The sequence below is a fragment of the Sus scrofa genome, chromosome 18 (genome assembly GCF_054392235.1).
Source record: "Sus scrofa isolate SSC_HxYL_T2T_F1_AM1 chromosome 18, Sscrofa_HxYL_maternal_Yorkshire_Landrace_v2.0, whole genome shotgun sequence".
Classification (NCBI taxonomy): Eukaryota; Metazoa; Chordata; class Mammalia; order Artiodactyla; family Suidae; genus Sus; species Sus scrofa.
The window spans coordinates 47,734,067-47,761,550 of NC_139400.1; the positions used below are offsets into that span (position 1 = coordinate 47,734,067).

General features: G+C 38.1%; 1 protein-coding gene across 12 annotated transcripts in view; it reads left to right on the forward strand.

Annotated features, from left to right (window-relative positions):
• The window catches only part of DPY19L1 (dpy-19 like C-mannosyltransferase 1), a 313,514-nt gene that overhangs the window by 51,918 nt on the left and 234,112 nt on the right, over positions 1-27,484 (forward strand). For all 12 annotated transcript variants that reach the window (XR_014834285.1, XR_014834287.1, XR_014834286.1 and 9 more), the window contains 3 exons: positions 2,551-2,671; positions 3,344-3,437; positions 19,060-19,117. Coding sequence is in view for 9 of the 12 variants with exons in the window: in XM_085005867.1 (XP_084861993.1) it covers positions 2,551-2,671; positions 3,344-3,437; positions 19,060-19,117 (273 nt within the window). In the remaining 3 variants the exon portion in view is untranslated. The remainder of the gene's footprint in view (positions 1-2,550; positions 2,672-3,343; positions 3,438-19,059; positions 19,118-27,484) is intronic.

Genomic DNA, 27,484 nt, shown 5'->3' on the forward strand with positions numbered 1-27,484 from the left:
CTCGGTGTTTTCTTACTAATGTGCTGCTTGCTGAGTACTTTCTATAACCACGAACACGTCTACTTTGACTGAATCGGGATCACACGACACATTTTTTTATGAGTGCTTTTTGTCTTTTAGGAATGTTGAAAACTATCTTCCTAAGCTGTCTTTTCCTCAACAGCATCATTTTTTACACCTTTATTTATATACAATCTATCATTGTTTGTTTAGTCCATATTTTATGAAAATTTTGGTTGTTTTCAACTTTTAAAATATTCTGAAGCTGCAGTAAGCATCCTTGAAATGAAATCTTGAACACATTCTTACATTTTTTTAAACTGTAAATTTGTTGATGTGGGAACTATTTAGTTCAACAGAATATATGCTTTAATGAATTTCATAAATGTTGCCAAAATGTTTTCTAGATAGGTTATATTAATAGAAATTGCCACTGGCAGTGTTTTTGAAACACTGCTTGTTTCCTTGCATCCTTGCTACTTTAATAGGCTAAAAAAAATAAGATCATATGATGTATTTTGTTCATTGCTGTATATATATGTGTATATGTATTTTATTCAATGCTCTGTGTTAAAATGCATTTTTACTTTTAAAAATAATTGTTTGTTCAAGTCCTTTATATTTCTATTGAAATTTTACAAGACCTCATTTGTTATATGCAGGATGTTAATACTATGCTATGTAGATAAGACATTTTCTCCAGTTTTTTGTTTGCCTTTTAGCTTTCTACCATATGATGTGAATGTATTTTTTCTGTTCAGAAATAGCATATCTATGAACCTCTTAACTTTATGGTTTTCATTCATCAACATAGGTGAAAAATACTCATTCTTGACCATTGTAATTATTATTATTATTTTTTTTTGTCTTTTTTTTTTTTTTTTTGATATTTCTTTGGGCCGCTCCCGCGGCATATGGAGGTTCCCAGGCTAGGTGTCAAATCGGAGCTGTAGCCACCGGCCTACGCCAGAGCCACAGCAACGCAGGATCCGAGCTGCGTCTGCGACCTACACCACAGCTCACGGCAACGCTGGATCCTTAACCCACTGAGCAAGGGCAGGGACCGAACCCGCAACCTCATGGTTCCTAGTCAGATTCGTTAACCACTGCACCACGACGGGAAATCCTGTAATTATGTTTTGATATTGACATTTTCAATTTATCTGGAATTTGTTTTGATCATCAGTGTGGGGGTAGGAATCTTACCTTATATTTTTTCAAAATGATCTTTTGTGTAACCTAACACTTGAATGAGTGGTCCGTCTTCTCCCTGCTTCTTTATTATATACAAAATTATTATATATGTCTGCTTGCACCTGCCTTTGGACTCTGTGTTCAGTATTACCTTAGGTTGAGGTCTTGGGAAGCAGATTTTGAGATGGAGATTTGCATACAGGAAGTGTATAAGGGAGTGCCCTGGAGGGCAACATCTGAAGAGGGGATGAAGGAAGCTGGAGGAGGCAGGAGGAGTTGTTGAGCTGTGATGCAGTTACAGCAAAGGCTTCAGCCAATCCCTTGGGAAGCCCTGAAGCTGGAAAGGTCCTGCAGAATTGTCCTAACTTGAGGCAAGGGCCCCTAGCCTTTATAGCTCTCCCTGTGGACTTAATTAGGCATTGAATGCAGTTGCCCTTGGATAGAGGTGTGACCTTTAGTGCATTTAGTCTCTTCAGCAGAAGGTAGTTCCCAGATAGGGACTCTGCTGAGAGGTGTCAGTCACCAACCCTCCCAACTGCTGGGGGAATGAGTGCCTCAATCCTGAAGGGGGATCTGGTGGCAGTCTGCATCCTTCACCATGGTTACTTGCATCTGTCTGGCTATTCTTGTGCCAGTATCACACTAGTTTAATTATGTAAATAATGAATTTTATTATCTATTAGGACTTTTTCTTCAGTTATCTCCTTTTTGTTAGTTTTCCATATAACATCTAGATAAACACTTGGGATTTTGCTTACTTAGCATTGTTTAATGTTTATGAATCAATTTGAGGAAGAATTCACATTTTGGAAAATTAGATCTATTTAAGATGACAGGTATCTTTCTATCTGTTCAACTCTTCTTTTATGTAGACTTATAGACTTTTACAGCTTTTGAAAATTATAAATCTTGCATGTTTCTTGCTATATTTTATTCTTACCCATGGGTGAACAGATGAAGACTGACCAGTGAATACGTGTATATATGACTATGAATCTCCTTTTACTAGATTTAAAGGGAAGGGGCCCAAGGGGATGGTATAGGAAGGGAAAATTTGATAATTATCAAAATATCTCAAAAATATTCTAGTAAGAAAACTGTTCAGGATAATGTATATATTTTTTTGTCTTTCAGGGCCACACCTGCAATGTATGGAAGTTCCCAGGCTAGGGGTTGAATAGGAGCTGTAGCTGCCAGCCTGTGCCACAGCCATAGCAATGAGGGATCCTTAACCTACTGAGCAGGGCCAGGGATCAAACCCACATCCTCATGGATACTAGTTGGGTTCGTTAGCCACTGAGCCATGGTGGGAACTCCGATATTTTTCTTCATAATGTTTCTTTTTTAAAAAAATAGGTAATCTTAGCCAGCTGGTACAGGATTTACATCAAAATAATGGATTTGATTGGTATTCAAACCAAGATATGTTGGACAGTTACCAGAGGAGAAGGACTCAGCCCTATTGAAAGCTGTGAAGGCAAGTCTCTGTCCTTTTGTTCAGTTTTCTGTTACAACATACTAATCTTATTACAAACTTGGTGGTATAAATAACCATTTTATTATATTTATGGATTCCGGGAGTAGCAAATTTGGACAGGGTATAGGATGGTTGCTTTGTTTCTATGTCAGAGGACTGTGTTAGACTCAAATGGCTGGGGAGACTGGCATTAACTGGAGGCTCCTTCACTTACATTCTGGCTCCTGGGCTGGCGTACCGATAAGGCTGGACCTGCTGAGACTCAACTGAGACAACTTGTGCGCTTTCTATGCAGCTTAGGCTTTTGTTTAGCTTTTCCTGTGGTAGCTCACTTGGATACTGCCTGGCCTCTTCTCTGTGGCTTCTGCCATGGTCCACTGGAGAAATCCCAAGCCCAGCCAGACTCAAAAGCAGGGTCATAGACCCCATATCTCTACAGGAGGAGTGACCGTGGGTTTGCAGCCCTGTTTCCAAACCACTGTAGCTACTACTCTGGTCTCCTATGTGTCCCACATCAGTGTCATGTGTTCATATGGGAACCAAGGCAACCATTTAATATATCTGGCAACCATTTTCAAAATAATCATATTTTAATATAAATTGCCAGACACACAAAGTAATTTATAGTTAGTACATGTGTTTTTTAATTTATTTTTATTTTTATTTTTAAAGGATTGGGAGATCCTGCTTGCTTTTATGTTGCTGTAATTTTTATTTTAAATGGACTAATGATGGCATTATTCTTCATATATGGCACATATTTAAGGTAAGACTATTCATTTTGTATATATGTTTATGATATACACTAGAGTAGTAAGAATAATGAGATAATGATGAACTTGTTTAGTTTTCTCACAATGTCATTTCTAATATATCTACTTATAGATACAAAAGTATTTGTTTGGACTCTTCTACCTTCAAAGTGTCTTTAAAATTTTCTTCATTACTGCTTACTGATTTTTTGTAGTATAGAAGTATGGTGTATGTATATGACTTTAAATTTGGTTTAATGAGTGGGAATCTGCTATTATCTTGTCATCTTTTTTGCTTTGTAAATGTGGCTGTCTCAGTTTAGTACCTCAAAGATCTGTTCCATTCCTAGCTCACTGAGTGTAGAGCAGTTACTTGCTAAATAGTTATCAAATGAGGAAGCTATTAGGAAATCAACTTAAAGTGTATTTGAGTAGAGATTTCAGATACTTTGATGCTAATATTTCTGACTTTAAGAAAGTATGTTAGTTATGTAAGTGGGGGAGACTGAAATGAAAATTTATGATTGAAAGATGATGTGAAAAATTTTGTTTTTGAAACAAGACACATAGAAATAACCAAAAGTATCTGGAAATCAGGAGTGAAGGCTGACCTGTAGGAAAGCAAGGCCAGTGTGCCTTGTCTCATGAGGAGCCAAAGTTAGATGAACTTGGGGAATCTATTCACTTTGCTAAGTACTGCTCAGCTGTCTTATGAAGAGCTTTATTACATTTGGGAGAGTCGAATGTAAGTAAGAGAAGTTAAAACATGGAACATAGCATTATTACTAAATTGCTGCTAATCTGTAGTTATGCCCCCTCTTTTTTCCTTGCTTTTTAGGGCCACACCTAGGGCATATGGAAGTTCCTTGGGCTGGGTGTTGAATCAGAGCTGCCACAGTGACAGCAATGTGGGATCTGAGCTGTGTCTGTGACCTACGCCGTAGTTCACTGCAGCGCTGGATCCTTACCCCACTGAGCCAAGCCAGGGGTCGAACCCGAATCCTCATGGATACTAGTTTAGTTTGTAACTCATTGAGCCACAATGGGAACTCCCTGTGCTGTTTTTTTAATTGAAGGAATATCTAAACATTTATATAAAAGTAAGTATTCAAAATTGTCTTCATATAATGCTTGCTGTCACAACTGTTTCAAAGCTGAAGGTACAGTATTTGCTGCAGTGAATATGAGGTTCTGGTTTTGGTTGAAAGGTTCTTGGTGGTTTGGGCCCTGGCCTGGGAGTTCTTAGTCTCCAGACAGCAATTCTCTCCCTCCGTGGGACATGCATATTCACTTGTTCAGTCAGCACATAAGGTGCATACGAGGTGGTCTTATTCTCAGACTGCATGTTTGATTCTGAGGGCATGGTGGTGGAGTAAGGTGGGAGGTGGCAGTGGTGGTGGGCGTAAGTTGTGAAAGATAGACAGCAAGGATAAAGTGCTTATGATTCTGAAGGCAGGAGAAATTTGTTCTGTGTGGAGCAGTCCCTGTAGCTCCACCTTGGAGCGTCAGAGCATTTTGAATAGGCGGAGGAGAAAGAATCCTAGGAAGAGGCAAAGGTGGAAAATCTGGGACATGGAAAGGGGATAGCAAGTAGGTCAGTACTGCTGGAATGCAGATTATTGAGGAGGTGTCGTGGGAGAGTAAGATTGGAGAAATGAGTTGGTCTGGTTGATGAATGACCTTAATGCCAGGCTGGTTTGAAACCTTTTCCAAAGTGTGTGAAGGAAATCAGGAACTTGGCTAATAGAGGGACAGGATTCAAGCCAAGCCATGATCTCATTTGACCCTTGACTTCCATCTGTCCCCAGAGTCAGCCAGTGACTAGCGCAGAGTCTGTCAAACTCCAGGGCGTAACCTAGTAAGGGGTTTTAAAATCAATTTAGTGAGTTGGGCTCAGCAGTTTTTTTTTCACATGAAAAAGAAAAGAATACAGCTGTAAATAATAAAGTATACCTCACTTTATAACAGATATTATTTAGAGAAAGTTCTGTTTGTTGCTTACTACATATATGTCTATACATATACATATACTGAGTTGTGGTGTAAAGTCTCACTTCTTATTGTTGTTTTTAGAATTTAAAAAATCCTCACTGCTTAGGGGTAACGGGAGGGAATGATTTTCCCTAAAGAGGACTTAAGTCTTTCCAGATAGCTGTCTCTGGTTCTTCTCCCAGCTCTGGGCTGCATCCTGTTTCAGCTTTACCCACTTTTCTGCTTTTTACCCAGCAGCCCTGTCAGTGTTGTCTGACTCTTGTACCCAGTGGTCTACCCTCTGGAGCTGTGCTGAAAATAGAGACTCGTGTTACGCATTTTCATTTCCCTGAATAATCTCCTTAGCCCTTCCAAACACATCGTAAGCTCTAGGTTCTTCCTGGCTCCATCCATCCCCAAATGAGCATCCGGTTCTTGTGCATTGTGGAGCTACGTGAATTCTAAGGAGCCTTGACTATCGCAAGGCCAGGGGGCCAGGTATGTAAATTATACTTCAGTAGTGACCCTCGTTTATGTTTTGCTCAGTCAAGTCTTTTATCACTTTTTCTATCAGGGTTTTGTTTGTTTTTTTTCCCCCATTGAATTTTTAAGTGTTTTTGACACAAGAGGATTTTTAGAGGTTTCAAATTACTGGGTAGTTCTTAATGTTTTCTTCCTTGATAGTTAGGTTAGTCACTTTTCTAATTTTATAAAATTGGATAAAGCTGCAGACTTCTCAACATGTGGGTTAAAAATAAAAGAGAAGGATATCTTCAGTTGAGTTTAGAATCTTTTTATAAATTGTGTTATATCTTGAAAAATAAAAGTTGAGATTTGTCTAACAGATTAGAAGCTTACAGACAGATCGAGTATGACATTTTAAAATCCAGAAGTATATTTGTTTTTGAGTATATAGGTATAAGTTTTCTGAAGTCAAATAAGCCAATTCATTTCATCAGAAATGGACAGAGAAGGGAACATAGGAAACATAACTAAACGGTCCAGTGGGGCTGAGCTGCTTTGCTCTGACTCGTAGAAGTCAAGTAAGATAGTTTCGAGACATAAACTGTTCATGATGTACTTTTCTGTCTGGAATTCTCAGCATTTTAGTATGGCTTTAAAATACCTGTTGCTAATTATCTTCTAAAAGCTGTGCTGTTAATTCGTAGTAACATTTATTTCATAAGATACATACCCTAACAGTTTCTGGCTAACTGCCACAGACTGACAGTTTCTGCAGGCCAGTTTCTCAAGACCCCACGTGTGCAAGTCTCTGTTCTGCGGAGAGGAGGGGACATTCGAGAGTAGTTACGGGCAGTTAGGAAAGTCCCCCTTGCTTCTTTTGGGGGAAATGCCTATGTTCCTGGGAAATGGAACTCTCTTACTAATAGATGCCAAAACCTTTCTTGCTCCCAAAGGGCAGTTATCGTGCAAGTAGACGTAATCGTTTGATTCTTTGTAGTTTAGTTTGATTTTAGTAGTATTCTGGAGTGCAGGGTTCTCTCTCACTAGTCCATCCTGCTGTGTTGAGTAAGAGTAGATTGGACTGTATCTATAGCTATTAATCCTTTTCCCTAAGCAGTGGTGTGTGCTGGTAAATGTTTAACCAGCTCTCTGGAAAAAAATGCACTGATACATAAAATCCATTATAAATTTTGTTGATATAAAAGATGTGTGCATGGAGTTCTCTTGTGGCTCATCAGGTTAAGGATCTGACGTTGTCACTGTAGCAGCTTGGGTTTCTGCTGTGGCGTGGGTCCCAGGCCCAGGAACTTACACATGCCACCGGCCTGGCCAAAGAAAAAATGTAAAAATAATAACAGTTGCTAAACAGGATTTCTTTTTTGTTTTTGTAAATAGCTTGCCAGAACTACTCTGAAGAGCTCAATAAAAAAGGAAGTGTGATACTGGGATATAGAGGTCTTATGGAATTAGGGGCAGAAAGCATAGTATTTGGGCCTCACAAAAACTGAAACTGGGCATTTGAAATCCCTTTTAACCAAGGTGGCCTGTTCTTCTTGTGTCACCTCTCCCTCCTGCCCTCCTTCTCCACTTGTTTCTGGTCTCTATTACTCCCCTGATAGAGTGTGTGTGTGTGTGTCCCAGAATTACATGTAGTTCCCCAGTTACTTGGTTTCAGCCATTTCACCTTGCTTTGAAATTCAAAGGAAGTCAAAACAAATTTTGTTTTTTGAGGGTGAATATTTCTATTAGTGGTACATCAATTGAGGACATCCTGGAAGAAGGATGTCCACTGGAAGATGTGCTTTTGTTTTAAGATCGTCTCGCTGTTGATGTTACAGAGTTCATTCCTACTTGCTACCAAGCAGTTAATTTCTTTATTAGTGTCCTTCAATCTGTCTTTCTTAGTTCCTTCCCTTCTGCCAAGGAATATGAACATGTCTTATCATTCCAAAATTGACACATGATTTTCTTTCTTTCCTTTTTTTTTTTTTTTTTTTTTTTTGGGTCTTTTCTAGGCCCGTACTCGTGCCATATGGAGGTTCCCAGGCTAGGGTTCTAATTGGAGCTGTAGCTGCCAGCCTATGCCAGAGCCACAGCAACGCCAGATCCGAGCTGCGTCTGTAACCTACCCCACAGCTCAGGGCAATGCCTGATCCTTAACCCACTGAGCAAGGCCAGGGATTGAACCCTCAATCTCATGGTTCCTAGTTGGATTTGTTAACCATTGAGCCATGACGGGAACTTTGACACATGACTTTCTAATGGGACTACTCCTTGGGTTGTCCTTGTGACCCCCAATCTAGTCTTACGACTCCTGTCCCTTCCTCTCCTATAGTCCATTCTCACTGATGGTGAGGACGTGGTTCCATCCACCTGTACCACCTGCCCCCTTTTGCAGTGATTACCTGGCAGCCAGGCCAAGCCATTCTTTTGTTTGGTTTTTATAAGGATGGTAAAATAATGCATAAAACTACTTAAGGTTTTCACAGAGAAGCACTGTGGCCAGCCTAAGGGGACTCTGTTTCTGTCTTTTTGTGCTTCATTTTCTTTCTAGAGTTCATCTCTCACTGATTGCAGCTGCTACCATCTTTAGAGTTCCTATGCCTCTCATCAAAACCGTAGCTGAGGGATAGATGAAAACTCCTTCCTCACAATTCTTAAGACAGAAGAAATAGTGTTAAATCATTAAAGCACCTGAGTTTGAGTATGACTTTTAGATCTTGTAATAGAATCTTTGAGCCCTTTCCTTTTAGCATCCTATTCAAGGGTGCCCAGAAAATACCCCTTTTTTGGTATTTAGGCACTTCAGCATTTGACTCTCTAGATTAAGCAGCATCTGAGCAGATCTTCTGGAGGAAACAGTGGGCAGTGAGTAGAGTTGATGACTCATCATGGGGCCAGCTCAGCTCACACTGAGTGACCGTCTCTACTGCCTGGTACCCCTGCTGGCACTGCTGCCTACTTGGGCTTTTGTTTGTTGTCTTCCATGGAAAATACTTTTACTGACCTTTACTGTAGGGAGCAAAGGAGATGCAAGGACTCAAAAAAAAAAAAAAAAAGACCTTGGCTGATGGCAGAAAAACCTGAAGGCAAGTTCCTAACCAAGGAAGGGAGCTCACCTGAACGGTATAAGCCAAAGGTGGGCTTTTGGTCAGGATAAAAGCCTGCCTGTACGGTACAAGCCGAGAGCAGGCCTCAGGTTACACAGCTCTCATTTTGATGTTTATGGGGAAGAATTGGGGCTTTCCTGGGAAAACAATTTCCATGTTTGCGCCAGAGAACATGGATTGTTTCTCGGGTGACGTAGTCTTTCCTGTTGTTTTATTTGTTATTCAGTTTTCCTCAGTCTTTCCTGATCATTTGCTTATTATTCTTATTTTCTATTCTTATTTTCCTGTGGCGATTTGTGATTTAACAAAGTTAAAACAATAATATAATAAAAATTTCATCCTGAAGGACTTTTCCCTATTCATATCCAACTTAATTAATATATAGTGTTTATCTACTAACTAGTTATAGTAAACTTTAGAGTTAGGATTTTAATGAGATTCATAAAAGTTAGGCATATGTTATTCTTGACCAAAAGACACCTAGCTATGAGTTATAAAAACTTTTAAGTGATAGCTAGTTATATTTTCTTACACTGTCTCCTTGCCATAACACTTTAAAGATAAACACCAGTCTAAAAACAAGATTTGTGAGTGCCCAATTCTTATGTCCATGACCTCTTCACTTGTGGAGACTGGCTGGCCATGGGATGATTTGTACTGTCTCCTTTCCACATGATGTATTGTACCTAATTGCCCTTAAATTGTACTCACTAAATTTAGTTAAGACAAAGATATTAGAACGTGATGTATAGCTGCTGTACCATGTAAAAGTTAACCAATGTGCTTTTAACACTATGATGTAATCTGTAGTGAAAAACTGTCTATATAATCAACCACTTATGCCAATAAAATTTGAGCAGTCCAGAGCCCTGAAAGAAGGGACAAAGAGACTGTCTCTGTATGTACATTTGCTGATGCCATGTCCCTCTCCATTGGGGAAAAAGTGTACACTCCCTGGCCACCGGAGCTGGCCTCTGGCACTTTACTTTTAGGGTCTTATAAGAAATAGCTATGGGAGTTCCAGTCGTGGCGCAGTGGTTAACGAATCTGACTAGGAACCATGAGGTTGCGGGTTCGGTCCCTGCCCTTGCTCGGTGGGTTAAGGATCCGGCGTTGCCGTGAGCTGTGGTGTAGGTCACAGACGCGGCTTGGATCCTGCATTGCTGTGGCTCTGGTGTACAAAGGCCAGTGGCTACAGCTCTGATTCGAACCCTATCCTGGGAACCTCCATATGCCGTGGGAGCGGCCCAAAGAAATAGCAAAAAGACAAAAAGACAAAAAGACAAAAAGACAAAAAAAAAAAAGAAATAGCTATGTGTAATTTCTTACTTCATGTTTTGTGCATCTTTTTGAATACTTTATCACCTACTACACTCTCTTATAAAACTTTTTTAGTGTGAAATGTGTCCTACATATGGAATTGTATAAGATCTTTACATATATTTTTAAACAAATAAGGTGAGTGAACGCCTATGTACCCATCACACAGATTAAGAAATGTCACCTTTGGAAGCTTTCGTTCACTTAAAATTCCTCCTTAATGCATTTCCTTCCCTTCTCCCAAGCCTCGGAGGAAATGGCATCCTAACTTTGGGGTTAGTTTTTTCCTTGCTTTTCTTTATAGCTTTACCCCCGCTGTATATACTCTTTTTTTATTACTCAATGAATTTTATTACATTTATAGTTGTACAATGATCATCACAACCAAGTTTTATAGCATTTCCATCCCAAACCCTCAGTGTACCCCCCGACCCTGCAACCTGTCTCATTTGGAAACCAGAAGTTTTTCAAAGTCTGTTAGTCATTATCTGTTCTGCAAAGAAGTTCATTATGTCCTTTTTTTCGATTTCACATATGATAACATTTCATGTTGGTGTCTCACTGACTGACTAACTCCACTTAACATGATAATTTCTAGATCCGTCCATGTTGCTGCAAATGCGATTATTTCTTTCCTTTTAATGGCTGAGTAATATTCCATTGTGTATAGGTACCACATCTTCTTTATCCACTCCTCTGTTGATGGGCATTTAGTATATATATTCTTAAATATGATATATTGTGTAATTTTGAAAAAACTGTGGGCATTGTTTTAGTTTGACATGTCGAAGTTTACTCTTTCTAATATTACCATTTATCAGGGTCCTATTTTGCTCCTTTTTAGTTCTCATATATGTGACTTTGTGATCCATTAATTTTTCTAAGAATAATTTTTTTGACCCATTACAGCTTGGAGTGAATGGTAGCATATGGTGTGTGGCAGTGTTTCTGTGTTTTGAGTGTGTGTTTTTTGCGATGGCACTTCTTTCACTGGCTCCTTCTTCTCCATTCAGGATTGTGCCCTACAGTTCTGGATGGTCTGACCTCGATGTTTCAGTATGTTTGTCAGAGTTTTTATTCTAATGGTTTTTTAAGCCAAAATTAATAAAGTAGTATATTTTATTTCCTTTGGTGATGAATAAGAACACCTGTTTTTTTGTGTAGTTTTTTTTTTGTTTGTTTGTTTGTTTTGCTTTTTAGGGCCTCACCCACAGCATATGGAAGTTCCCAGGCTAGGGGTCAAATTGGGGCTCCAGCTGCCAGCCTACGCCACAGCTGCAGCAATACAGGATCCAAGCTGCATCTGTGACCTAAACCACAGCTCATGGCAATGCCAGATCCTTAACCTACTGAGCAAGGCCAGGGATCGAACCTGCAATCTCATGGATCCTCTAGTTGGTCCGTTACCTGCTGAGCCATGAAGGGAACTCCGTATTAAGGGAGTTTTTTGAGGAGATCTTTTTAATGATCTTTCTTCTGAACTTCTGTACATTTAATGTCTGCTGCTCAGTATCTCTGAGGCCACTCTGACTCTTCCTCCTCTTTTGAATATTAACCTGTCTCTGCTTCCACTCAGTTCTCCACTGCTTCTCAGCTTTTGTGAGAAAAAGCCTGGCCTTTTTTTTTTTTTTTTTTTTTTTTGTAGACATAGGTGATCATCAGAAAATGCCTTTTCCATCTGAGGAACCAACCAACCAGTCACAGAGTACAAGGAAAATTCTCTTCTGATTTTCTTTTCTCACCTTTTTCCTTTGGTCATTGGTGGTTCATAGTGGCTTCTTTGATACTGGAATTCTTTTAAAAACTACTTTATTTCTAGATAAGTTCCAGAAGCCTCAAGGGCCTGGAAGATTAATCTGTATGTCAACGTGCCTTTTAATTTTGCTTAATGCCCCCTTTCTATCCCGAAGTGAATACTTGCAGTTAATATAACCAGTTTTCCTACTCTGTCTTCTCATGATCCTACCCAAAGTCACCAGTGAAGTGACTCCGTTTTTTTTTTTTTTTTTTTTTTTTTATATCAATTTCTTGCCCCTCCCTTGCCACCCACCTCTTTTAAGGGAAAGTTGAATTTCTTATTCTTTATGCTGTTTTTGGTTCCATTGTTTTATTTGACATTTTATAATTCTTCAATACAAAATCAAGCTCCTACTGTTTATGCAGCCTGAGTTTTTGGTTAAAAACGTGTCTCAAATAGGCTGTGAATTTCACCAGCTCTGTGGGTTTTTTTTTTTTTTTTTTTTTTGGTTCTTTTGAATGTTCTATTAACTCAGCCTGCTAGCACATCTTTAATCATTTGGTCTAACAGTTGTATATGAATATTTAAAAGCTAAGTATTTCTCTTCAGCATGCATAAATTGATGGAAGTTATTGGTTGACAATATTGGTGTCTTTTTTACAAAGTCTGTCCCTTTTATGTCACTGTCTCAGCAAATAATACTTAACCGCACTATTGCCAAAGTCTGACCCTGAGAAGATATCCATGACTTTCCCCTTTTGTTACCTCTCAAATCCAAGTCACAAAACCCTATTAGTTTTTTTTCAGAAGATCTCTGGTATCCTTGCACTTCTTTCTTTGTACCCAATGTTCTGTTTCCCTGAGGCACCCTGGTGTGCTGTCCCTCTCTCTGGGACAGCCCAGCGTCCCTCTTACTAGGACACCAGGCCATTCTTCCTCTAGGACTGCCCCAGCTGCCATCAGTCCTCCTCCCTCCAGGCCGTTTTGCACACTGTGGACAGCATGATCTAGTTTGAGGAACTGTGACAAGGACAGTGCAATTGGAATAAGCCCTTGGTGTAGGAGAAAAAAATCACTAAAGGACTCTGCAAGTGTGTGCAGGGGCCAGATCCCACAGGGCATTTTAGACATGTTTAGGTGTTTGAATTTGCTGCGAAGAACAATGGGATGCCAGTGGAGGATTGAGTGGATGGCATTAGCATGTTTGAATTAATTTATTTTTAATGATGGTACACTGTAGGAGGAGCGAGCCTGGATGTCGCAAAGCTGCATGTTGTCCAGGTGAAGTTGTCCATGTGAAAGAGGATGGGGGCCTGAGCTAGCGTAGCAGGTGGATGGAGGGATGCAGACAGACTGAGGTTTTGAGGAGGCTGAGTTCGAGAAGCTTTATGACTGGGCAGGTGGTTTTTATTTGGGGTTTTGTTGTTGTTGTTGTTATTGTTCTTTTAGGACAGCACAGATTTGCACACATTGGTATGATTTTCTCCAGTGGTGTTCAACGGAGAGTTAAGAAGCTAGGCCTGCCTGTGCGGAAGGAGAAAGCTATGAATAGTGGGGAATGAGCTGGAGTGTTGGGAGATAACTGTTCGGAGGAGGGCCTGTGAGAGAAGTGAGCTCAGATGAGTGGGGTTTGACGAGGGGTTCCGGAGCAGTACCTGGAATTGACAGTAGAAGGAGCCTGCTGGCCTCACCTCCGGACCTAGAGCCATACAGAGCATGACAGAGGGACTTGCAGAGCAGGGTGACGTTTCAAGGCAGGAAGAGAAGGAAGGATCTGGGTAGAGCTGAGGGTGGGAAAGGGAGACGTTCACTGTGGAACGGAGGTCCCAGGAGCAGTAATGTGAGGCATTGTATGTTTGACTTCAAGATTCCCCCAAAATGAATGCCAGTGGTCCTCCAATGGAATAGTTTTTGTGTTTTCACTTACTCTTCAGTGCCGGAGTCCAGCTCCAGCAGCCAGGGTATTCCCTCCGGGGATGGACAGTGTCGGTGAAGCACACAGAGACAGCCTCTTTGTCCCTACTTTCAGGGCACTGGACTGCTCAGATTTTTTAAGTGTAGGTAACAGTTTATATAGACAGCTTAATTGTAACTTACATCACAGTGCTTAGATCATATTCTCAAAGGTTAAATTTTAGACTACATGGTACAGTAGATATACAATGTGTTCTGAGAATTTTAATCAAAACTAATGGATATGATGCATCATGCAAAATTATAATGGGTACAAAACATTATGTGGAAAAATCATATATATGAAAATAAGGCAATTCGGTATAAAAACGTCTTGTGGTTACTTTTAGCAAGCGCCGCCCATTATTGTTTTAAACTAAACTTTAACAACTAGAAAGGTCACAAGCACAAGAACTTAACATTTACAAAAACTCTTTTTTAGATTAAAGCTTGAGGTACTAACTTAAAAGCATTATGGTCAGAGGACAGTATGAGAAAATATTTTTTATATCAGAGCAACTTAATTTCATAAAACTTAAAAGCTCCCTACAAAACTTATTAAAAGCAAGATTATATTTTTCCATCAAGAATGATGTATGTCTAACCTTTTCTAACCTATTGTACACTCCACAATTACCTTACTCTAAAACCTATTTTTACTTGTAACAATCCAATGAACACTTTGTTTTTGCTTGCATTAGATCTGAATAGGGGGAATTTCACCAAGGTGAAACTCTTACTATTTTATTACTGTTCCAATATTTGTTGTTCCAATTTTATTGAATCACAAAACAATATAGAAAAATAACAAGGAATAACAAACAACAGAAAAGGCTGAGTAATAAGTAAATAACAGGAAAGACTGAATTTTCCAAGAAGCAATTTTTATTCTTGCGCTATTGTGCAAAGCCTTCACTTTATCATTGTTGTCGTTGTTGTCGGGTTAGCAGGTGAGCCTCATTATTTTTAGAACTTGCCCTCGGAACTGTAGCACCGGGTAAGCCCCTTTCCCTGTTTCTAAACCTGTCCTCGGAACTGTGTTGGCGGGTAGGCTTTTTTTTCCTCGGTTAGGAACCCTGCCTTCGGAACTGTGCCATCAGGCTAGTTCCCTTCCTTGGCCTCCTGTATTTCCTTGGCTCCCCCGCACTTCAGATAACTTTTCAATCTCTGCCCTGTGCAAGGCTCAGTATTAGGTGCCACGGCCGCTGCAGTGATGAATTAGAAAGTTCACAACTTAGTAAATAAAATATTCTCTGTCTTGGATCTTGCAGACAAAGAGTTTAATTAAAGACATAGTTATTTGTGTGTAACAGACTGGAGGGACCAATCTGAGAACTTTTCTCAGACTTCATAGTTCTCATTCTCTTTCTTGCCTTTACTTTTTGTTTCCTTAGTGTTCTGGAGTGTTCCCACTCCTTAGTGTTTGGGAGTATTCTCATTCCAGAGCACTAAGTTTAAGGAAGACGCTCGGCCTGGCCTGGTGGGCATTTTTTTGTCTGGCAGATGCTGAAACTTACATGTCAAACTGGAGACCAGAAACTCTCTTAATTGATTTATTTCCAAATTATTCTCTCATATTCTCTTTCTTAAGCATTTACACAGGAAGAAAACTCATTCCAAGGGTAATTTAATATCATTTTGAATCAGCTGTAATTATTTTTGTTTTCTCTTTGAACTTTGCATGTTTCATTATGCTTTGGTAAATAGAGGTAAAAACCTGGATGATTAACAAAGCCTGCCAAAGTGTGATGACTGATTGGAATCCACTTCACTTAGGATTTGGGAAATAAGCTAATTATAAAATTATTAAATGTTAGAACTGAAAAGTATTTTTAAGATCTTTTATGTTACTACCCCCTCATTTTATACCTCAAGAAGCCAAGGCTCAAAAGGTGCGAGTGGGGTGTAAGTGTAAATGTGATAAATGTTTAGCAAGCTTAGATGCTTTAAAATTTGTGCAATAGGAGCTTTCATATTTTCTGACAGTGGTGGTAATATTGCAGAAAAAAACCTTTTTTTTTAATTTTTATTTTTTTTAACTGCAGGGGAATGCTGAACTGTAATGGGGGAAAAAAAACCAAAAAACAAAAAACAATTTTAAGTATTCTGAATACTAAATCTTTCTGTTCAGCAAAATAAAATGAGCTATGTGGTAGTCTCCAAGGACCTGAGGGTAAATGCTGGAGACACTATTCTAGATTCATGAAATGTCACAGCATTTCCTAGTGATTGTAACTTAGAACAGTCTTTGTCAATAAGCAAAGTTTAATCTCCCCTCCTGGCTATGCAGGGCATGAACTTATACCAGAAAATCTGCCTCCCTGCTTAATTAAGCAAAGAGCTATAATCATGAAAGATGCTGGGCCATAACGTATATTATAATAGAACACTATATAATTTTGAGCTGCAGAAGACCTTCACAGGCAAAATAAGAAGTGCAGAAATAAAGAAAAATACTGACATTTTACTATAAAATTAACTACACAAAAATTAATTTTTTTTCTGGCAGAATACTCCATAAATTATATCCAAAGTGTTTGTCACACATAATGATGATAAAACTTAGATATCCCTAATGTTTAAATGGGGAAATAGAATCCAATAGAAAAACAGACAAGACTGCGAACAGGCAGTTTACAGAGGAGGAAATGAACATTGTCAAACAGACAAAAACAACTCACTAGAATGATGCTGTGCACAAGTGGGAAGGAAGTACAAATCACAATAGCAGCGAGAAAAAAATTTCCACCATTCAGTGGGCAAAGTGTAAAAGGATTGGGGCGCATTTGGTGCCGTGTTACAGGGAAACGGGGAAATGCACCCATCATACAGTGGTGGGGGTGGGGACTAGAATGGCTTTTCTGGAAAGTTCATGTTCTTTGATTTGGCAGTCTTACAAGTCAGGTATATCCAATAGAGATAAAAGCGTCAGTTTTTACATGTGCAAAGATGTTATTTTAACATTTTTAAAATTATAGCAAGGAATTAAAAAACATCTGTATGTCCAATAACAGTGAAAAGGCTGAACGAATTGCAGTATGTTTGTACTATGCAGTATTTGACATCTATTCAAAAGAATGCCTTGGATTACATGTATTGATAAGGAATAATCTTTATGATAGATTAATTATAAAAGGGACATTTCAGAGGGATGTTAAAAAACATTACAAAATATATTTATATGGAGACAAAAATTTGGAAGAATGGACACACTCGAATATCATTGCTGATTATCTTAGTTGAATGGGATGAGGGGAGAGTGGCTAGGAGGAAACCATTTTTAAAATATATAGACCTTTAAAATATGTAGACTTTTTGTCTTGTTAGAATATGCTTAAATTATTAAAATAAATTTATCTATTTAACATCTAGTGTTTAAATACATAATTATTTATCTAAGCCCATTACTCATTGTTAAGCTTGCCAAAGTCTCATCACTTGCAGTGAGGGCTAGGGTTTGCTTGCTTGCTGGTCTCTTGAAGTAGTCATACTGCATCTCTGAGGAGAGAACCCTGACTTCTGCTCGCTGGCCTGTCCTACTTTCTGGCTCTTTATCTATCCCTCTTATTTCTGTGATCCATCACTTCACCTACTCCCTGGCCACTCCTTTGCCGCTTTGTATTTCATTTGTGCCAGTCTAAGTTAATAACTGGTAGAGAAAAATCACACAGTCCCTACCATTAGCATCTGTATGAATTTGTGATCTTGAGCTTCAGTTGCTCCCTTAAAGATGGCTCTATATAGCTCTCTGTTTTCCCTCCTTATCTCTCCCCTTAAATGCAAGTATTATTTCAGACACCCGCCTCCTTTTCCCTCCAACCTTTAGCACTGCCACCTCATCTCTTGAGCAGCAAGTGTCTCCATGCTCTGACTCTGAAAATGGCAACCCCATACTCTATAGTCCTTGACACTGGACATGTAAACTACACCCTCCTCTTGGGTCGAGGCTGACTGCCCCCTTGCAGGGGATCCCAGCCCTTCCTGTCTCTTCTGGGGGAAGTGCAGAGGGTGTGTGTGCTCGCTTCGTGTGCTGCCTTCTCTTGTATCTTCTCTGTGTTTCCTCATTTCTGCATCCTGAAGAACAGATATAATGGCCTAGAATTCCTGTGTCTGATTCTTTGTTACTTCTCTGTGTTATACACGTATTTGTTGGATGGATAGAAAGGAGAGATATTTGAGTAAAATAATGAGAAAGGAACGTGATCTAAATTAAAGAGAGTAAGAAGAGCTCATGAGTAGAGATGAAAGAAATGATGGAACAAACCTAAAAACAGCCTTTCTTTCCCCTGCTCAGATGCTGCTGACTGGGGTGGCAGGAGAGTGGGCAAGTATTTCACTCTTACCTGAGCAAATGAGAGTTTAATTGTTAGGACTGCCAAATCATACCATTGTGGGTTCTTAGCTAGACTTGTAAGCCAGATTCTCCTGTTTTGGTATTTGTGTTGTATTTTCCAATCTTTTGAAAACGAATGAGAGATAAAACTTTATCTGTAAACTAGTGTTTTCCAAGCATGTTCTGTAGAAAAGTAGCTTGGAGATGGGGTTTGAGAAATACTGATTAGCGGAATCTTTAATGTGCTAACATGATTTGTGAATTTCCAAGAGCAGGAGACAATGTGACGATTTCCAGCTTTATGACCATAAAGCACTTTCCTGCACGTCCTCCCATCCCCTCTTCTGTGTATCATATACCAAGAAAAATAGATTGAGAAATGCTGAGGGACACTAATATGTAGTACTAAAGAATTACAAAAAAAAAAAAAAAACAAAGAAAAGGAAAGATCAGGTTGCATGATACCCAGTGAAATGACTATTAAGAACTTTTTAAATTCCTTATCAGTTTGTGTGTTTTTCTGTACATTTCAAAGATGGTAAATGATTTTTTAAAAAAATGAAACTTGCTTTGACAAATGATACACTTGAGGAAATAAGCTATTTTATAAATAAGTATAGTAGAGTTCTGGTGTGGCTAAAACTTTTTGTAGTACTAGCAGAGTATCATGCTGTATTATTTCAAGGTTTTACTAGGATTGACCTGGTTTCTATTGTTCAAGTTGCATTTTCTTATCTCTTTTCCAGTGGCAGCCGATTAGGAGGCCTGGTTACGGTGTTGTGCTTCTTTTTCAATCATGGAGAGGTAGGTAGTCAACAAATATTTTCAAAATCTTTAGGGTTTTTTTCTTCTAGAAATACAGGTTTCTTCTTTAGGTGGTCAAATATTTTTTAAAATTTTAGGAAATTTTGCTTATAGAAATATGTTTCTTTAAATTTTCTGTAGTAGCATTCATTAAATTTTTGATCTTATTTTGATTCAGATTTTAAACACTAGCATTTATCTTAAGTTATCTTTTCATGACCATTGTATCTTTTATGTGATATATTTCTTAGTGGTTTGAAGAAATAATGGGTCTATGTTAATTCTGAATGTAATTTAAAACTGCGAAAACTCATGTTTTAGCTATAATAACACTAATCTGGCCATGGATACAGTTAACTTCCTATATGGGGGTAACTTTTTGATGTAGGATTATAGCTAAAGTGTGCCTATAGTTTTAAGGCATTTGTATTAAACTTTGACTGACTTTTAAGTATCCTTTATAGAATATTTTATTATATCTATAAATTTGCACAATCCATGGGCTTTCTAAAGAGAATAGCATTGTAAAAAGCATGGACTCCAGATCCAGGCTACTTGCGTTCAGATTCTGGCTTTGCCATTTAGTGGCTCTGCGACTTGGGCAAATCATTTAATCTTACCTACCTTAGTTACCTTTTTGTAAATTGGTGTAATGATGTTACCCATCTCAGGGGATTATCGGGGAGAGTAAATGAGTTCATATGTGTAATGTGCCTAGAACATGTTTGACATGTAGTTATTATGTAATCATTAGTTTGTGTAATTGTTAGTTTGTATTACTATTAGTAACTTATATTATAGCTGTGGGAGTTCCCACTGTGGCTCTGAGGTAAAGAACCGACAAGTATCCACGAGGATGCTGGCTTGATCTCTGGCCTCCCTCAGTGGATTAAGTATCTGGCATTGCCATGAGCTGTAGTGAAGGTCACAGACGTGGCTCAGCTCCTATGTTGCTGTGGCTGTGGTATAGGTTGGCACCTGCAGCTGCAATTCGAACCCTAGCCTGGGAACTTCCATAAGCTGCACATGCGGCCCTAAAAAAAAAAATTAAATAAATCATAGTCGTAAATGTATAATATGTATCTGTCTGGTTTTCTTTCATGGTAAATATGGTGTGAGGGGAAAGAAAAGAAAGGCCAGATTGCTTTGTGTGAAGTAACTTAATGCTTCTATGTGTTTCTACGCTATGTATGTACAGTATTTGAGTATGCACATGTTACAAAGTCCTAAGAGTAGTCATGTAAAAACTTAACTGAAGTCTGAAACTTGAACTTCTTTTTGTTATTCAATGGCTTACTGATGGATATTCAGTGGCTTACTGATGGATATTGAACTAACACATCCTTAGAGTTTAGAATCACAGAAATGTAAAGCTAGAGTGGCTTTATAGATTAGAGCATTTGACAGAGGATTGCAATGTGACATCAGTTAATTGGTTTGGTCTGAATTTTGAGCAAGAGAAAAAGAATTATTTGATTCGTTTTGACTATGGCTGCTGCTCAGTGCCTCAGTGTGGACCATTTGGAAGCACAGATCTGTGAGAATTGACTTAAAAAATAGGAAATAATCACTTAACAATGAAAAAAAGGAGCACTGGAGTTCCCGTCTTGGCGCAGTGGTTAACGAATCCGACTAGGAACCATGAGGTTGCGGGTTCGGTCCCTGCCCCTTGCTCAGTGGGTTAACGATCCGGCGTTGCCGTGAGCTGTGGTGTAGGTTGCAGACGTGGCTCGGATCCCGCGTTGCTGTGGCTCTGGCGTAGGCCGGTGGCTACAGCTCCGATTCGACCCCTAGCCTGGGAACCTCCATATGGAGGTTCTCCATATGAAGAAAAGAAAAAAAGGAGCACTGAGTGTTCACAGTGAGATGTTGAGAGGAAGGGAATTATTGAAAAATGTGAAGCCAAGGCACGGTTTTAAAGACTACCGTCTGTTAAGAAAAATCTGTGATACCCTTGGTGAAAATTAAAGGTTACTAATTCTTGATCTTGCGTTTTTTGAGTGATTTTAATATTCGTGTAGCATGAACATCATTTCTTAGAAAGTCTTTTTAGTTTGTAACAGTGAAATTTAGACAGTTCAGTTCATTTTTCAGATTGATAAATTTTTTTTTTATATTTTTCAGCTACTTGGTATATTGAAGCATGCTTAGGGATCATTTTCTACTTAGGAAAAGGTAAACTAAATGAGATTAGAATTAGAATTGTAGTTTTACTGAATGAGTCAAGTAGATAATTGTACTTACATCAGTAGCTGTAGCTTTAGAGCAGAAAAACGACCACTTAGAGTAATGACACGTTAAAATTGAGAACATAAATGGCAGTTTGAGGTAAAATAATCATGAGAACTCAAGTAACTAAAAACTATTTTATTGTAATTTTATACTTATTTTGGTTTTCATATTGTGAGATTTTCAGGCTATTGTTTTCTTCTGATTCTTAAAAATATTGCCTGAAGCACATATTTTTTTATATGAGAGGAAGCTTCTACTCTGGTAATACCTATTTATGCATTTTGTGAGCTTTTCCAGAGAATCACAGTCTTTGGCTCAATGGAATTTCTGACAGTTTACTACTTGTTATCCCACTTTCTTCTTTTTTTGTCTTTTTTTTTTGCCATTTCTTGGGGTGCTCCCTTGGTATATGGAGGTTCCCAGGCTAGGGGTCTAATCAGAGCTGTAGCTGCCAGCCTTCGCCAGAGCCACAGCAACGCAGGATCCGAGCCACATCTGCGACCTACACCACAGCTCACGGCAATGCCAGATCCTTAACCCACTGAGCAAGGCCGGGGATCAAATCTGGAACCCCATGGTTCCTAGTCGGATTCGTTAACCACTGAGCCACGATGCGAACTCCTGTTACCCCTCTTTCTTAAAAAAGTTACTTAAATCATGTGGTGATTTATGTGCCAAAAAGTAATTGTGAATTGTTTCCTGACTTTAAGTTCTATTTCCACTATTTAGTTTGCTCTGCACTTGCATCTAAGCTAGTATATGATTAAATCTTTTCTTTATCCATTCATCTATTTTTTTTGAAGTATAGTTTATTTATAAGGTCATGTTTCAGGTTTTCAGCAAAGTGATTCAGTTTTATATATATGTGTTTGTATGTATGTATATGTGTATATATATGTGTGTATACACACACACACCTACATATACTCTTTCAGATTCTTTTCCCTTATAGAGTATTACAAAATATTGAGTATAGTCCCTTGTGCTGTACAGTAGGTCCCTGTTGGTTATCTGCTTTATATATAGGAGTGGGTGTGTCAATCCCAAACTCAGGCATGTAGGGTGAGGACCTGGGCACTTGGATCCCATCATGAATCTTACTAAGCTGGGCAGGGTTACAGTTTTGATTTGTTGTAGTTTACCTCCAGTTTCAAATGAATTAAGATTTCTACCCTTCGGCTCAATCTCCAGATTCCCAGATGCTCAGCCCAGGGCATGATCTCTTTGATTTTACCCCCAATGGAATTTAGAGGAGTTAGTTTGCAGCCGTTTAGTTTCAGTCCATCGTTGGATTCTACTTAAGCAAGTTCCTGGAAGTTAAGCACTATGTGAGATTCTGCCTCCTGGCTGCTCTTCACTGCTTCTTTACCCCAGTTTGGGTATCCATTTAACTTAGTACCATTTGTTGAAAAATCCATTCTTGCCCCATTGAACTGTAGTTGTGCTTTTATCATTAATCAAATGACTATATATGGGTAGATTTGTTTTTCGACTCTCAGATCTGTTTCATTTGTCTGTTTATCTTTAAGCCATTATCATACTATCTTAAATATTGTAGCATTAAAAGTTTAATATCTGGTAGTGAAAGTCTCCAACTTTGTTCTTCTCCAGTGTTGCTTTAGCAATTCCAGGTTCTTTATATTTCCATGTAGATTTTAGAATCCGCTTGCCATGACTCCCCCTTCCCCCAACACATATACAACCGGCTGGGACTTTAGTTGTGATTGCCTTGGATCTCTAGATCAATTTAGAGAGAAGCGACATTCTAAATATATCAAACCTTCCTATCCATAAACATAGATATTCTTTCATTTATATCAGTCTTCTTTAATTTCTTTTGACAGTGTTTTATGTCTTGCAATTTTTTATTAGATTAATTACTAATATTATAGTTATGTATATAATATGTATTATATGTATTACATGTATATAATATGTATATTACATGTATATATGTATTGTATATATAGTGCTCTTCTCTGTCTTTTTTTTTTTTTTTTTTTTTTTTTTTGTCTTTTTTTTGCTATTTCTTGGGCCGCTCCTGTGGCATATGGAGGTTCCCAGGCTAGAGGTCCAATTGGAGCCGTAGCCACCGGCCTGCGCCAGGGCCACAGCAACGCAGGATCCAAGCCTCGTCTGCAACCTACACCACAGCTCACGGCAATGCCGGATCCTTAACCCACTGAGCAAGGGCAGGGACCGAACCCACAACCTCATGGTTCCTAGTCGGATTCGTTAACCACTGCGCCATGACGGGAACTCCTTCTCTGTCTTTTTGATGTGTCCTCAGTGTTCTTGGAACACTAACTTTCTAGTTCAAAAAGATGTTCCAAGATCACCTAATGCTTTCTTGTCCCCAGATATGGAAGCAGTCATTTTCCAAGGAATCTTGGATCCTATTCATGAAAAATGGTATTTAGAGACCACAAGCAGGGTGCTTGGTGTGCTTACTGCTTATCGAATGTGATCGCTTTTAGCTCCTTTCAGCAAAAATCATTAATTCATACTTATTCGTCCAATAATTCTAATCCAATAATTCAGTATTCTAAACTCTGCCTTCCCCCACTCCATATTTGTATCTCCTTCTTCCCCGCAATCTAAATGTATTTACTTTCTTTCTTCTATAGTACACACAAAATAATTTCAGAATTAGGATACTAATCCAACTACCAATAACAAACCTGCTAAGTAAGGTTTAAGATTTCTTTGCTGTTCTTTTTTTTGTAAGATTATGTCCTACTAAGGGGGTATAGAGTTCAAAAGTAAAACAGGTAAAATATACCTAATTATTTTTGCTTCTCTATTGTGTTACCATTTAATACAATTAGAATCACTTATTTCAGTTTCTATTTATACTACTTTTTTGTTTTGATGTATACTTTTATACTGTATACACAATTCTTATTACATTGATAACCTTGAAAAGTTTGGTTTACAGCCACATGGTAAAATAAAGGTGGTCAAGTTAATATTGATAACATCTTATCAGATATTCTTTTCTGACTTGTTTTAAATAAGTAATGAATGGTCAGGTTTGAGTCATTGCAACAAAGGATGGAGTCTTACAGGTGTAATTTATTCCTTATCCAACAAAGCTGACTGATTTCACAGAAGTTCTCTGCAAACTTTAGGGTAGGATATGCTGATATCTGGAAGTTCAGAGACAAAAAAAGATAAATGTTTCTTTTCATGGAACTAGTAGAAATTCTTTATTAAGATAGTAAAACTTAAAAATAGCAATTATACATCACTGTAACATTCCTGTGAGCCAATTGTATTACAAATTCAAATTAGCATATGTAACTGGCTGGTTAATAAGGCAGCATATTAATACATGATGCAGAAAGAGACTCTCCAAGTAATCTACCAGACCTATTATCATTTGCGCAGTGCCGTCAGGCTCACAAAGCCCATGCCTGGCTAAGTCAGGGTCTGCCTAAACAATGGGACCACCCTAAGTAACATCAAATAAAAGATGTTCAAACAATGGCTGTTGCACAGAGCATTTTTATGGTTGGCATCTGGATAGCTAAATCCTTAAACCTCTACCATTCTCTGAAAAAGAATAGCCAAACGCATGGTGGTCAGAAATCTTTTTTGGAATCCCTGCAAGTATAATGTTTAAAACAATATTATAGCTAATATATTAGTGTAGCAGTTAGAGGTGGGATAATTTGTTTTAAACCCAAACATTATGCTAACAAGATACAATTGATCCTACAAATGTCAACTCTGGTTAAAACTCTTGAAACAAGCCTTAACATGATTTATCTGATACTAACTATAATTTATAATTCACTAGTCAGTTCTTCTAAATTGTGAAGAGAAATCAGTTAGATTATTCTAGATATCTCCTAGTATAAATAAACTATTTGGAAGGAGAAGTTGAAAAATGAGGAGTTCCTGTTGTGGCTCAGCAGGTCAAGGTCTCTGTAATGATGCGGGTTGGATCACTGATCTCACTCATGGGGTTAAGGATCTGGTGTTGCGACAAGGTCCTGTGGTGTAGGTCGCAAATGTGGCTTGGATCTGATGTTGCTGTGGCTGTGGTGTAGGCTGCAGCTGCAGCTCTGATTTGACCCTGGCCCAGGAATTCCATATGCCACAAGTGTGGCCATAAAAAAAAAAAAAAAAAAGAAAAGAAATTGAAGGTGTTTATTGCTGAAATTCCTTTGTTTTTCATTCTTGAGTAAATAGCTTAAAAATTCAGCCTTTACCAAACAAAATAAATTAAAAACCTGTTGTCATCAATATGTAGGTAGTTTTATGCTGTGATATTATTCAGTGCTATGAAATGTGTGTTAAAAATTATATAGTGGGTGATGACAGTTTAAACAGTGTAAGATTTTTTGCTGAATTTATTCTCACAATTAAAAAAAATCTTGTTTTTTGTCAGAGTACAGAATATATTTGTTTAGTCCTTTTTGAAGCAGTTTACATGTGTATATTTTCTCCTTTATTTCTTACATTAAAGATAATGCCTTTAAAAGGCATTGGTATTTTAAGCTGTCATCCTATAAAGAGAAATTTAGATTTTTCCTTTTCATTTAAAATTATAGTTAAAGAAAAATATTTATTTATTGAAACTTAAGGTATGATGAAAGCAAATCTGTTTACTATTTTCATATTATATGGTGTCATCTGAAACAATTATATTTGTACGAGAGCTAGTAGAGCATCCTGTGTTATTGGAGAAACACTTCCGCATACATTTGAATTCATGCACTTTTAACACTTAGGAGGAGAAGACCTTGCTCTCTGTTACAGTTTATAACTGAGCCTTCTTATCCGTACTTTCCTAGAGGATGTAATTGAGTTTTAGAGAACTGGGTGACTTACACTATTATGAGAAATGAATTTCTGAGATGACAACACGGTTGAATGTAGTAACAAAATAAATGTGAGTGAACAGTCTGTGTGAAGAAAACTTTCAAATTGTGTATTATATAGTTTAAATATTTTCCTACTGGTCTTTGTAGGGGATTGGTAGCTTTATAAACTTTGGTTAGATATCTCTACTATCATCATACTGAAATCTCTAGTTAATTTAATAAACTAACGGATTTTTTTAAAGTGCATTTCGGTATCAACAAAAAAGCATTTTTAAAGACTTTTCAGTCTTTTTGTATCTCCTTCGTAAATAGATATTTATGTTAATTTCATAGAGAATGGTGAGTTTTGGTTTAAAAAAGAGGAGTAAATTGGCTCATGTTTTCTATAGCAGAAGTAGAAATAGCTAATAGTCTGAAGTAGAGTTAAAATAAAGAAAAGGGGTATTTCCACTGTGGTCTTTGTAGTTCTATGTAGTTTTTAAAGTAGCCATGCTTGACATGAAAGATGTAATAATTTCATCTAATGTGACTAGCTTAGTAGTAGCAATATCAAATTGTTTACATTTAATTGAGTGCAGTTTACTTTAAATTGAAAAATGGACCTATTAATATACTTAGTATATATGCAAAAAATTATGGAGTCCTGCACTTGAGATATTAAATTATTTAAGTCTTTTTTTTTTTTTCTTTTTTTGCTATTTCTTGGGCTGCTCCCGTGGCATATAGAGGTTCCCAGGCTAGGGATCGAATTGGAGCTGTAGCCACCGGCCTACGCCAGAGCCACAGCAACGCGGGATCCGAGCCGCGTCTGCAACCTACACCACAGCTCACGGCAACGCCGGATCGTTAACCCACTGAGCAAGGGGCAGGGACCGAACCCGCAACCTCATGGTTCCTAGTCGGATTTGTTAACCACTGCGCCACGACGGGAACTCCTATTTAAGTCTTAATTATTTAAGATAATTAATTATTTAAGTAAGCTCTTCAGGAAGGTTGATACTTGACTGTTTTTTATTATTTTATTCCATCCCCTGTGCCACTTTTAAACATTTTGCAGTCCAGGGTAGCTTGGTCAAAGAAGTAAAAACAAAATTGGAGTGCTCCTTTTAAGGGGCAGTGTCAATAAAAACACTAATAGTCATGACCATAGAGAGTTTTCAAGTATTGGTTATGGATAGTTTTGCTGAAATTCGTATGAAAGAAAATAAAGTATAGTTCGTTTTCATAACCAATTCAAAAATAATGTTTTTAATTTAGGCGAAACATTTTCTTGCTGATACTTTTCCTATTTTCCTTTTAAGCC